The following is a 13774-nucleotide window of genomic DNA, read 5'->3' on the forward strand; positions in this document are numbered from 1 at the left end:
TCGAGGCGGGAAGAAGTTCATTTCTTCTGAAAACGGAGCAATAAATTCTTTTTCTCTGAAAGATTTAGGTGTCCTGTGGCTGCTATCTTGCTGCGAGTCCTTTCTTTAAAAGAAGTATCCTACATAGCATCGTTTCTATTTTAACATTATGTTATAACCTAAAACTATATTTAACACACTACTTACAAAAATTAATACAGCACAACTTTCTAACACAACATATATAATATTCATTTTAATATTTGCGAAAAGCCAATCATAAAATACATGCATTTTTCACAATTCCCCCTCTTATTCTTTGTAAATCATTTGGCTTGAGCAATATTTCTTATCTACTTGCATCTTCTGGACTATGCTGGCAAAATAAAACAGGGGATTACACAAAGAAGAAATATAAAAACAGTTGTAACACATGAGTCTAACATCTTTGATATATAAGCTACTAGATATTTTTTTACTCTTCCTTACTCCTGAATTAAAATTTTATGAGCTACTCCATTTTCTGTGTTTATGTATAAAAAAGGATTTTTCTAACAAGGGTAAGCTTAAAGCTGGTACTTAGGCTAGTTTTAACTTAACTCTTTTAATTTAACAATATCTTCTTTGGTCTGTTTATATCATCTCCTTCTGTCAATTTTTTCATACACAAATTTTGCTACCTGTGTGTACCCCTCAATCTATAATCTATAATACTTCAATAATCTAGGTAATTTTCTGATCTCCCTCTTTGAAGAGGGAGGGAGAAGGAATAAAATTCTTGCAATTTTCTCATGGTTGGGTTTCCAGCTACTTTTATTTATTAAGTGTCTAAGATATTTTACCACTGGGTAGTGAGTGTGAGTTCTTTTATTAACCTCCCTTAAATCTTGTACTAGTCTATAACTCCCATCAGACTTTGCTGGGGGAATAGGGATATTATGAGGAGACATACAAGGTTCTAATGCCCCATCCTTTATTAGTCCTTCTATTACTGGCTTCAAACCTTCCCGTCCTTCTAAAGATACAGGATACTGACGTACACATATGGGACAATCTTCTCTCTCAATCGTAACCCTTATCGGGTCCATATTTAATCCTCTTCTATTTCCTTCTCCAGCCCCAACATCTTTGTTGATTTTTTTTTTCTTCATCCTCTTGGCCTAATTTTAAAACTCTAGGTGTCGTTTTCCCATTTTCTGATATAACTCCTATTCTTAATTGCACTTGTAAGATTCTTCCCAATAAATTGCTACCTGCCCCTGGGACCAATAAGACATCTCCCATCCAAATTTTAGTTTCCTCCCTCAATTACCACATCTTTAATGACCAGAAATGTAAAACTTTCTCTTTTTGCCCCTGTTACTTTCACTATATGTTTGCTCACACTGTAACCTTTTGGAATATTTAACAGGCAGGTTCTCTCTGCCCCTGTGCCTATTACAAATTCCAATTCTTCTTCTTGGGGCCCCACTTTTAAAGTTATCACAGGCTCCAGATGGTATTTGTCTCCAAAAAAAAATTAGAGCTTATGAGCTCACTGTGCTGGAGCTGGCACAGGGGCTGGGGGGGGTGGTGCAGCTGCGAACGAGTTGGGGAACAGACGAGAATGGATGAGGTAATATTTTGTCCCCAGCCTTATACTTCCACTGTTTTTCTTTTATTGCTTTCAAAAATGTTATTTTCTTACAACCTCCACCCTCCCCAGCATGTGGTATACCTAAAATACATACTTGTTCAAAATGTGGTGCTTGTGTGAAGGTAAGACAACAGAAATCAGGGTTTTAGACTCAGAAAGCATCACAGAGATTTACTTTTTCCCCAGTAAATTCCCTGTCTTAGTCCTGCAGTATGTAAAAACACAAACACAGTTAATACCTAATCAAACAATTTCTCTTGTTTTTTGTGAAGATGGAAAATGTTGCTATTATTTCTATTTTTAAATAATTTAGAGCTCTTTGAGGTCTGCAGCTCCATAGAGCTTTATAAAAGACACAAAATTCTCATTACCTTGGACTTTCATATTTAAAATTCAAATTTAACTACGGAACTCAAGAAATGTTGCAAGTCAGAGGCCATTATAAAAATAGGCCTATATCTCACAGTCAACCTTATTAAAAAAAAGATGTGTCTCACTCTAAAATTATAATGAACACTAAATATATGCACAGTGTAGGTACGTCAGTGTTAGCAAATGGCATTTTAAATGGCTCCATATGGTTTAACTAAACTATTTTGTAATATACACAATAAAGTCTTCAACATTTTGCTAATGTGTAATGGATGTTTCCTTCAGTTTTATAGTGTTGCAGACTATTACACAACTCAAGAACAAACTCTGGCTTCATTAACACAAACCCATGCATTTTTTAATGACTCTCCTCTGATTATATTCCTCCAACCTGGCTGTAGACCATGTCAACTGTAAACTCTTCCAAAACAGCTTTTTTAAAATCTACTTTAATGGCACTTAGCTGAAGGAAACTCTGGTTCAAAATCAGATCTTCTCCAACAATAAATAATTAGACCTCAAGAAGCACTGATAGCCTTTTCTCTGCCTGTGAGCAAAGATCTTCATTAGCTTGAAATCTGTAATCTCGTTTTGTTTTGCTTCCAGCTCAGGACTTCATGAAATTGGGAAGTGCATGAGTTTCAATTTTGAAAAAATAAAGCAAGTTTTTTCCTGGCTGAATAAGACAGAGCTCTTCAATCAGCTGGAAAAGAGAGCAGGGGAGCAGGGAAACCATCAGATATAAAAGTTGTTCTGGATAGGAATGAGTGCTGAGATGCATTGGAAACTTCATGCTGCTGCTGCTTTTGATGAAGAGAAACCTGATGTGACACCTGGCTCAGCCTACCTTAGCAATTACTGCAATGTAATAAGTGTGGATGCACTGACCAAAGCACTTTGTCCTGAGGTGTCTCGTGTCCTCATTGTTCATTGCAATGCTGGGATGGCCCCGACGAGGGGAGAGAATGATGCATCTGACTCCATGGATATCAGAAGGCTAATTAATTACTTTATTATACTATATTATTCTATACATCTAAAACTGAATCTGCCAAGCACTCAACCCTGCACACTCTGCACACCCTGCACAGAATCTCGTGACTGTCAGCCGACAGTCCAGACACAAACACACGCTTGGCCCTGATAAGCCAAGGAAGCAAAACACCGTCACTTTGGGTAAACAATCTCCATATTGCATTCTACTTTGGCACAAACACAGGCACAGCAAATGATAAGAATTGTGTTTTCTTTCTCTGAGGTTCAGAGAATGTGATTCCCAGAAATATTATTGGGGAAAATTGTACTTTGCTTTTCTCTGTGAAGAGAAATGTGAAGCTACAGTTGTTACTAATGGATGTGGGTTTAGAGAAGTCCTTGCCTTTTTCCCAGGTCTCTGGCAGCAGGCAGTAGCTTCATTGAGGTGGCCAGCACCCCAAAACCCACTCTCGTTCACAAGTTCTTTAATAATGACTAGTTTGGTCCATTATAGGATGAATTATACACAAAACTAACAGAGAAAAGACTTAAATCAAACTAAGAGAAAATAACAGGAATAAAGACAAAAAGAAACTACTAGTAAGCAAATAAGGTTAAAGGTACCTATTAATTTTACAGCCAGCAAAGAAATAATATAACTTAGGATTCAATCTCTCTTATCTAATTGCTGGTGAGGCACACATCAAGATGCTTTCCCTCAATTCCCAGGAAAGTAACCATGGAATCTGCATCCAAACTCCAGGAAGAAGTCTTGAATGCTTGTCAGGATGTAAGAGACTTCTGTCTCTCTGATAACTTGTCTGTCTTTTATAGTTTAAAACTGTCTCTCAGTCAAGAATATTTCTTGTATCTCTTCCCACATCTGCTCTCCAAACTAAAGTGTTGATTCTTAGCTGGGGTCTGAGCCCTTTTGGTACCAGACATGACCCCTTGCTGAGCCTTCCAGCCAAGGTTATCCCTTTATGCACCAGCTATCTGTGGTAGAGGGGAAGGACATGTCCTACCACACTCATTACAACCTAAATTCAAAGTGTTTATTTCAGAGTATCTCTAATCCAACATTCAGGGCTAAAGAATTTGAGTGCACATACAGTCTGAAGCACTTTCATGAGCCGAGTGACTCCACCAAACCCTGTCTCACTCACACATCACCCCTTCTAGAAAGCCTTGCAGTGCCTTTTCCTTTGCCTGTCACTGTGCTGGTGCTCACATCAGTTTGTACACACATCATCACCCTTTCAAGGGTTAATGCCTGAAAAATCTCTGGTTTTGTTTTTCCTGGTGAGACTCCCGAGGGGCACCACAGAGCTGGCTTATCCATTCACTGTGTTCATGTGTGGGCAGAGAGATCTCCAAGGGACTGTGGGTCAAGGGTGCAAGATTAATCCTGATAGCAGGAAGATACCTGATGTCTGCTGTCATGGACTGTCTTTTCCACAAGATTGAGGATGGCAGGATTTCCTCCTGAGTGGCCACCATGCCTTGTCTGAGTCTGACCAGGATCATTGTACTGTTACATGATTCATTGTGAAACATGATGTTACTCAAAAGGGGGAATGCATTCACCCCAACCTTCCCCCCTTTTTTCTTTGCATAGTAAATAAAAATAGGAACAAAACATTGGTTTTGGACAATATTCTAGTGCAAGAAAATTTTGTTAACATGAATAACAGTGCAAGCAGTCTACTTTTTTCCTTTTGTTAGGAGTTAGAAATTTTGTTATTGACTTTAACAGGTGACTTTAGGCTTTAAAATGATGATAGGAGGCAAATTCTTGGTTAGAGACTTTGTGGTTGAAATTTGGCTATGAAGTTAGTAAATTAATATTCTGTGCATGTGTCAATGGACCTAGAATGTTAAGATGTTATATTCTTTAATTCTTCAGGTTTGATCTAGCAATAATGCAAGCAGGGCTTTAGGAATACCAAGAGACAAATTATTAATATAAATAATTATTAATTACTAATTATTAATATATTATTAACAAATTATATATCCTATAATCTCTTTGATACACAGCAGCCCATGCCTGAGACAGGAATGTAATACTTTCTTAATAACTTCAGTAAAATCAGATACCATAGGCTTAACAATTCTGATTTTATTAAATGTAAACAGCAGTGACAAATATTGTACTATGAACTCTAAGGCATATTTAACAAACAACTGTACATTTTTGTAATTCTTGTGTGATACCTTTTCAGTATTTTTACCTTCATCATTTGTTATCAGTTTATTAGAATTTTTGAAATATGGAATGAAACATGGGTCCTGCTGCGAAGCTCTTGATTTTTCTAGTCCCTGACCTTCTGCATAAGTTCTCCTGCTCGATTTGAACATTATACATATATTGAACATAATATATTGCACGGGAGTACCAAGCAGTTCTGCAATCTGCTTCACATCATATGGGGTTAATTCACCAGTAGTTATAAATCGAAGCATATTTGCATATTTGCAACATCAGCCCGTGTTTAGCAGCTAGCTGGCGTGGCTCTGAGAGGATTTGCCAATTAAAGGCTGTGTATTTTTCAGGTGCTGTCCCATTACCTCACACCACTGGGAATACTGGAATCATTCCCCTGCCCTGTTGCCAGCTCTCTGATGATGAAGTCAGCTCAGCCCCTTCTGTATCTCCACAGTCTGGAGCCTCCTGTTTTGCCTCTATCCAGAGGGTCACTGAGCCTCAGCTGGGGGCGTTTCCTGCTCGCAACATCCAAGGGGCTGCAGCTCCTGTTGGCAGGGCTGTAGGGGCTTGCTCAGCCTGCTGGACCTTGCCTGTCGGTGCCGCGGTGCTGTGACAGTGACAGTGGCAGCTCCATGAGTGACAGTGACAGCGACAGTAACAGTGCTCCATGTGTGACAGCTCCATGTGTGACAGTGGCAGCTCCATAGCTAGGCTCGGTACCGGGACCCTCCATCAAGCTGTTGGAGCTTCTTGCTTCCGGTGTGCTTCCGGGTGTGACGTAGAGCCAACATCCGGGCATTTGTAGTGACGTCACCTCGGGCCCCACCCCCGTGTTGCCGCGGTAGGCAATTATAATATTAAAGTGAATATTATATGTGTTATGTTAGAAAGTTGTGCTGTATTCATTTTTTATTAAGTAGTGTGTTAAATATAGTTTTAGGTTATAACATAATGTTAAAATAGAAACAATGCTATGTAAGATACTTTTATTAAAGAGAGGACCCGCACCGAGATAGCAGCCAAAGGACACCTAAATCTTTCAGAGAAAGAGAATTTATTGCTCCATTATCAGAAGAAACGAACTTCTTCCCGCCTCGCTCAGCCATGAAGAAGCCGTCAGGATTCAGAGGAAGAAGTTGACACTGACCAGACAGAATCCTTTGTTTGAATGGAATTTATGCATCATGTATGAGGTGTATGAATATGCAACAGGCTATTGTTTTTAAGGGTTAATCCTCTGTTAACGAGTGTCCTTTTTCGGGCTTATTTTGCCCAGAAAGAGGTACCCAGACTGTCCGTAACTCTTTATTTTCATTGTCTCATATTGTCCTAAATCCTAATTTTCCAAATTTTTATTACTCCAATTATATTACTATTTTATAACCATTTTATTACTATTAAACTTTAAAAATTTTAAAAAAACCAAGTGATTGGCGTTTTTCACAGATCTCTTGTGAGCAGTTGAATTACCCCCTGAATTACCCTGCGAGCAGTTGAATTACTGCACATTACCAGCAGATGCAGGGGGGTAATTCAGCGCAGTTCGGCCAGGTGAGGCGGCACGGCCATTGTGTTTCCCCACATGCTTTTGGGCTTAGAAAGGCATGCATTCCCCCCAAAATTCATCTGGTGTGTTTTCCTTCCCATATAGTTCAGTATTTAATAGTCCTATTAAATCCAAAACGAGCCTCTGCGGTTTTATAACTCTTGGCCACCCCCAAAACCTTAATTTTGGGGTCCTGGTCACCCCCAAAACGCAAGTTTGGGGTTCTGGCCACCCCAAAACCTGAGTTTGGAGTCCTGGCCTGCCCAAAACCTCAATTTTGGGGTCCTGGCTCCCCCAAAACCCAAATTTTGGGGTCCCGGCCCCCCCTTTCCCCCAGCACAAGCCATAGAAAGCCGGGGGGGGGGCCCAGCGCCGCCGTTGTACAAATGTAATAAAGCACCCGCTGCACCCCAAAACTGGCCTGGGGGATTTTGGGGAGTCCTGGGGGAGGTTTTGAGCAGACCAGGAGGGGTTTGGGGCTTCCTGGGGAGGAGTTGGGATGTCCTGGGGGGATTTTGGGGAGTCCTGGGGGGGCTTGGGAACATGCTGGGTGGGTTTTGAGATGTCTGGGGGGATTTGGGGAGACCTGGGGGCCTTGGGGGCATCCTGCGGGGGAGTTGGGATGTCCTGGGGAGAATGTGGGGGAGTCCTTCGGGGTTTGGGGGAGTGCTGGGGGGTTTTCAGGGCTCCATCTCTTTCCTTGAGGAGGGATTGAAGAGGAGGAGGGCTGGAAGAGGAGGAGGTGTGGTTTAGTAAGAGGAGGAGGAGGAGACCAGGGAGGATGGAAGAGGAGGAGCGGGAGGCAGAGGAAGAGGAAAAGGAGGGACAAAGAGGGATCAGGGCTGTGCTGAAGCAGCCGTGCGGTCGAACCCTGCCTGTGGGATCATCGCCCCCCGCATCGCGCAGGTGAGCGGCGAGGGAGAGCTCGGCTCAGATATCCGGGGGGGCTCTGGGTTGGGTTTTTTTTTTGGGGGGGGATGTTTGGAGAATGAAGAAGTCCAAAGTTGAGCGGAAAGGGCCCCTTGGGGGGACATCGTGGGGTGCCGGGGAGTGCCGCCATTGGCGGGAGCCTCAAGAGCCTGGAGAGGGGCAGGGGGGACTCCTTGGAGCCGCTGCAGCCCAAAGCAGAGAATGAGGGGAGAATGGACCCCGGGAGCCCAAAAAGCCCCGGCATCCCGAAATGGAGAGAGCGAAGAAGGGGGAGTGCGTCCCCGGGGACGCCCTGGGGGGATCTCTTTGCCCTTGCCTGTGGCATGGAGGCAAATCCCATCCTCTCCTTGTCCTTCCTCCCCCAGAGCAGGAGCTGAGCATGGAGAGCAGGGAGGACAAATCCCCGCGGCAGAACCTGGTGGAAGAGGCCGTTTTGAGCGGCTCCACGGCGCAGGAAGCCAAAGGGGAGGAAAAGCCCCAGAGATCCCGCACGAAGAGGGGCTGCAAACGCAGATGGCGGGGATCTGAGGGGGAAAGAGCCAGCCTGGGCCGGGAGGGCGGCCAGAGATCGAGCCAGAGCTCGGAGCTTGTGCTCCATGAGCAGCTCCGTGATGGGGAGAAGCCCCATACGTGCGTGGAGTGTGGGAAGAGCTTCAGGTGGAACTCCAAGCTCATTGAGCATCAGATCATCCACACTGAAGAACGGCCCTATGAGTGTGGGGAGTGTGGGAAGAGCTTCAGCTTCAGTTCCAGCCTGATCAAGCACCGGAAAATCCACACTGGGGAACGGCCGCACGAGTGTGGGGAGTGTGGGAAGACCTTCAGGACGAGCACCCACCTGATCAGCCACCGGATGACCCACACTGGTGAGAGACCCTACAAGTGTGGAGAGTGTGGACAGAGCTTTAGCCGGAAGTCCAACCTGATGCGGCACCAGGTGATCCACACGGGGGAGAAGCCCTACGAGTGTGGGGAATGTGGGAAGACCTTCAGGTGGAGCTCTGACCTAGTCAAGCACCAGATGATCCACACTGGGGAGAGGCCCCACGAGTGTGGGGAGTGTGGGAAGAGCTTCAGCTGCAGCTCCCACCTGACCAGCCACCAGAGGACCCACACTGGGGAAAGGCCCTACGAGTGTGGGGAATGTGGGAAGAGCTTCAGCTGCAACTCCAGCCTGATAAAACACCAGAGGACCCACACTGGGGAACAGCCTTATGAGTGTGGGGAGTGTGGGAAGAGCTTCAGCCAGAGCTCTGACCTCATCAAGCACCAGAGGATCCACACTGGGGAACGGCCATACAAATGTGGGGAGTGTGGGAAGAGCTTCAGGTCAAGCTCTGACCTGATCAAGCACCAGAGAATCCACACTGGGGAACGGCCCTATGAGTGTGGGGAGTGCGGGAAGAGCTTCAGGGACCATGACACCCTGATCAGACACCGAAAGATACACACTAGGGAGAGGCCTTACAAGTGTTTCGAGTGTGGGAATAGCTTTCGGTTCAACTCTCATCTTGTCCTGCACAATCTGAGTCACACAGAGGAGAGGCCCCTCTGCTGCCCCGACTGTGGGAAGGGATTCAAGTACAACTCCCAACTCATCATCCACCAACGAATCCACACCGGAGAGAGGCCCTACGAGTGTGGGGAATGTGGGAAGAGCTTCTCACAGAGCTCTCACTTGACCCGACACCGATGCAGCCACCAGTAAGGGAAGCCCTGCGAGTGCAACGAGGCAGGAAGAGCTTCATGCGCTGCTCCAGCTCCATCCCCCACTGGAGAAACCACATTCCCTGTGATCCATGTTGGAAACACACCTGGCTGCTTCTCCTTTTGGTTGGGCCTTAATTTTTTTATCTTCTCCCTCTCTCTGCACTCCAAAAGCCTAACGGGATGGATCTGTCACCTCAAAACCACTCAAACACCAGTGAAAACACTTCAGTCTTAAAGGAAAAGAGCTCAGCTCCACATCAAAGTGGCTTTTTCCCTGCTCAAAAAAACTATAGCTTGTGACAAACTCACTCGATTCCACAGCCACCAAAGTGAGATGGGGTTGGGAGGAGATTAGGAGAAGTGGGATCCCAATTTCGACCCTCGGGATGGGGATTGTGTGGGGCTGGGTGTGTGGGATGTATTTGATAGCAAATAAAATTCTCAGACTTACTGCTTTCTCTTCCGTTCATGTTCAGTCCGTTGCAGTTCTGTTTGCAGAGTGCCGCCTCCCAGAGTGTCCCGTCACAGTGTCCAGCCTTGGCCTGAGCCCACCCCTTTCCCCTCACGGTTCCGGCCTTTCCCCGCCTCTTTCCCCTCACGGTTCCCGCCCTTTCCCCGCCCTCTTTCTCCTCACGGTTCCAGACTGTGAGGGTGGATGAGCAGGGGGAGGGGAGATGGAAGAGGAGGGATGAAGGCGGACAGAGAGCAGCGATGGAAGGAGGAGGAGGAGGAGAGGGGAGGGATGGAAGAGGAGAAGGAGGTGGAGATAACACAGAGGAGCGGGAGGAAGAGGAAGGACAAAGGCGGATCGAGGCTGAGCGGAAGCAGCCGTGCGGTCGAACGCTGCCTGAATTCGCAGCCCCCATCTGTGGGATCATCGCCCCCCCCCCATCGCGCGGTGAGTGGGGAGGGGGAGCTTGGCTCAGATATCCGGGGGGGTCCCTGGGTTGGGTTTTTTGGGGGGATGTTTGGAGAATGAAGAAGTCCAAGGCTGAGCGGAAAAGGCCCCTTGGGGGGACATCGGGGGTGCCGGTGCCGTCCTGCCGGGGACGCACTGGAGGGGATCTCCTTGCCCTTGCCTGTGGCATGGAGGCAAATCCCATCCTCTCCTTGTCCTTCCTCCCCCAGAGCAGGAGCTGAGCATGGAGAGCAGGGAGGACAAATGCCCGCGGCAGAACCTGGTGGAAGAGGCCGTTTTGAGCGGTTCCACGGCGCAGGAAGCCAACGGGGAGGAAAAGCCCCAGAGATCCCGCAAACGCAGATGGCGGGGATCTGAGGGGGAAAGAGCCAGCCTGGGCCGGGAAGGCGGCCAGAGATCGAGCCAGAGCTCGGAGCTGGTGCTCCATGAGCAGCTCCATGATGGGGAGAAGCCCCACACGTGCGTGGAGTGTGGGAAGAGCTTCAGGTGGAACTGCGACCTGATCAAGCACCAGAGGACCCACACTGGGGAGAAGCCCTATGAGTGTGGGGAGTGTGGGAAGAGCTTCAGCCGGAGCTGCCACCTGATCCAACATCAGGTGATCCACACTGGGGAACGACCCTACGAGTGTGGGGAGTGTGGGAAGAGCTTCAGGTGGAGCTCTGACCTGATCAAGCATCAGATGGTCCACACTGGGGAGAGGCCATATGAATGTGGGGAGTGTGGGAAGAGGTTCAGGTCGAGCACCCATCTGATCAGGCACCAGGTGACCCACACTGGGGAGAAACCCTATGAGTGTGGGGAATGTGGGAAGAGCTTTGGACAAAGAGAGAGCCTGATCCAGCACCAGAGGACCCATACTGGGGAACGGCCCTATGAGTGTGGGCAGTGTGGGAAAAGCTTCACCCAGCGCTCCAGCCTGATCCAGCACCAATTGACCCACACTGGGGAACGGCCGCATGAGTGTGGGCAGTGTGGGAAGAGGTTTCAGACCACCTCCAGTCTCCTCTTGCACCAGCGGATTCACACAGAGGAGAAGCCCTTCCTCTGCCCCGACTGCGGGAAGGGATTCAGGCAGAACTCCAACCTCATCCAACACCGGCGCATCCACACTGGAGAGAGGCCCTACGAGTGTGGGGAATGTGGGAAGAGCTTCAGACTGAGCTCGCATCTGATCAGCCACCAGGTGATCCACACCGGGGAGAGGCCCTACCAGTGTGTTGAGTGTGGGAAGAGCTTCAGCTGGAGCTCTGACTTGATCAAGCACCAGAGGACCCACAGTGCTGAGAGCCCCTACAAGTGTGGGGAGTGCGGGAAGAGCTTCAGCCACCATTGCACCCTGATCCGGCACCAGAGGAGCCACACTGGGGAGAGGCCCTATGAGTGTTCCGAGTGTGGGAAGGGCTTTACAAGCAGTTCCAAACTCCTCCGACACTATTGGATTCACACAGAGGAGAGGCCATTCCAATGCTCTGACTGCGGGAAGGGATTCAGGCAGAACTCCCAACTCATCATCCATCGGCGCATCCACACTGGGGAGAGGCCCTACGAGTGTCCCCAGTGTGGGAAGAGCTTCTCCAGCAGCTCTAACTTGAGCAAACACCAACAGAGGCACCGGTAAGGGAAGCCCTGCGAGTGCTCTGAGTGTGGGAAGAGCTTCATGCGTTGCTCCAGCTTCATCCCCCACTGGAGGAAGCACTTTGGGCACAGCCCTGGTCACTCACATTCCCTGTGATCCATGCTGGGAACACACCTGGCTGCTGCTTCTTTTAGTTTCACCTTAATTTCTTTTTGTTCTCCATCTCTTTGCACTTCAGAAGCCAATATGGATACATCTGTCACCTCAAAACCACTCAAATCCCAGTGAAAACAGCTCAATCCCATCCTGGAAGTGCTCACACCCACCTCAAACTCAATGTCATATCAAACTAACTCGATTCCACAGCCACCAGAGTAAGATGGGGTTGGGAGGAGACTGGGAGAAGTGGGATCCCAATTTGGAGCGGTGGGATGGGGATTGTGTGGGGCTGGGTGTGGGGGATGTATTTGATAGCAAATAAAAGTCTCAGACTTAGTGCTTTCTCTCCCGTTCATGTTCAGTCCGTTGCAGTTGTGTTTGCAGAGTGCCGCCTCCCAGAGTGTCCCCTCACAGTGTCCGGCCTTGGCCTGAGCCCGCCCCTTTCCCCTCACGGTTCCGCCCTTTCCTCACCCCCTTTCCCCTCACGGTTCCCGCCCTTTCCTCACCCTCTTTCTCATCACGGTTCCGGCCTTTGGGAACGGGGGAGGAGGAGGAGGGAGGGAAGAAGAGGCCGAGCGGCTGCAGCAGAAGAGGAGACGGAGAATTTTGTGGTCCTGGCGCTCCATGAAGTCGCCACAGCCCCTGGAGCATCGCCCCCCATCCTGCAGGTGCCTGGGTTGGCGGAGCTGAGCCCAAATATCCCGGGGGGTGCCTGGGTTTGGGGTTTTTTGGGGGGGATGTTTGCAGCTGGCAGGCCTCCAAAGCTGAACTGCAGATGGACATCGTGGGGACATGGCGGGGGGGTCCCCAGGAGGTGTTTTTGGGGGGTCTGGGTGCCGTCAATGTCCTCCCAGTATGAGCCCAGTTGGTCCCCCCGTGTGCTTCTACTTTCCTCAGCACTCCCAGTATGAGCCCAGTCACTCCCAATATGAGCCTAGTCACTCCCTGCCAGATCCCAGTCACTCCCAGTACGGGCCCAGTTCCTCCCAGTCATTCCCTCTGATGATGCAATTCGCTGACATGAAGATCCCAGTTTCTCCCAGTTTCATCCAGTGGGTTCCCAGTTCTCCCAGTTTCCCCTGGCATAATAATAGTCACACCCAGCATGGTCCCAGTATAATCCCAGTTGCTTCCAGTCTCTCCCAGTATGGTCCCAGCTGCCTCCAGTGTGGTTCCAGTTGCTTCCTAGATCAGCCCAGTCAGTCCCAGTATGATGCCATGTGCTCCCAGTTGCTCCCAGTCAGGCCCAGTATAGGGGATGATGTGCAGGGTATGTTCCCAGTCACTCTCAGATACTCCCAGTATTAGTCCAGTCACTCCCAGTATGATCCAAATATGGCCCCAGTGCTCCCAGTCACTGCCAGAATAAACCAGTTTTGCTCTACATAGTTCCAGTTCCTCTCGTTCACCTCCACTTTCCTTCCAGTCACTCCCAGTACCCCCCAGTGTACCCCAGTTCCCTCCAGCATCTTTCCAATTCCTTCCAGTATGATCCCATTTGCTCACAAGCACTCCCAGTCAGCCTCAGTGTAGTGGCATTCACTGCTAGTATGATCCCAGTCACCTCCAGCATGATCCCAGTTCATCCCAGTATAAGTCCAGCAGTTTCCAATCATCCCCAGCATTCTCCCAGTCACTCCCAGTTCCTCCCAGTTGCTCCTGCCGTGATCCCAGTTACTCACAGCTGTTCCCTGTCATCCTCAGCATAATCCCAGTCACTCCCAGAATATCCCATATGCCCCTAACATGGTCTCAAGTGC

The 13774-nt window shown here is 48.3% G+C and overlaps 1 protein-coding gene and 1 long non-coding RNA gene across 2 annotated transcripts; both read left to right on the top strand.

Moving 5' to 3' along the window:
- The first annotated feature begins 5770 nt into the window (after positions 1-5770).
- Positions 5771-6550, top strand: LOC143693405 (uncharacterized). The gene is made up of 2 exons (XR_013181054.1): positions 5771-6012; positions 6215-6550. It is a non-coding gene; the product is annotated as an uncharacterized LOC143693405 (long non-coding RNA).
- A 914-nt stretch (positions 6551-7464) lies between these two features.
- On the top strand, positions 7465-12354 carry LOC129133958 (uncharacterized). The gene is given in 3 exon segments (XM_077174495.1): positions 7465-7623; positions 8013-9338; positions 10705-12354. Coding segments are annotated over 2 exon segments (2619 nt in total). The 5' UTR covers positions 7465-7623; positions 8013-8026; the 3' UTR covers positions 12012-12354.
- The last annotated feature ends 1420 nt before the right edge of the window (positions 12355-13774 follow it).

This window comes from Agelaius phoeniceus, chromosome 2 (genome assembly GCF_051311805.1).
Source record: "Agelaius phoeniceus isolate bAgePho1 chromosome 2, bAgePho1.hap1, whole genome shotgun sequence".
Lineage (NCBI taxonomy): Eukaryota > Metazoa > Chordata > Aves > Passeriformes > Icteridae > Agelaius > Agelaius phoeniceus.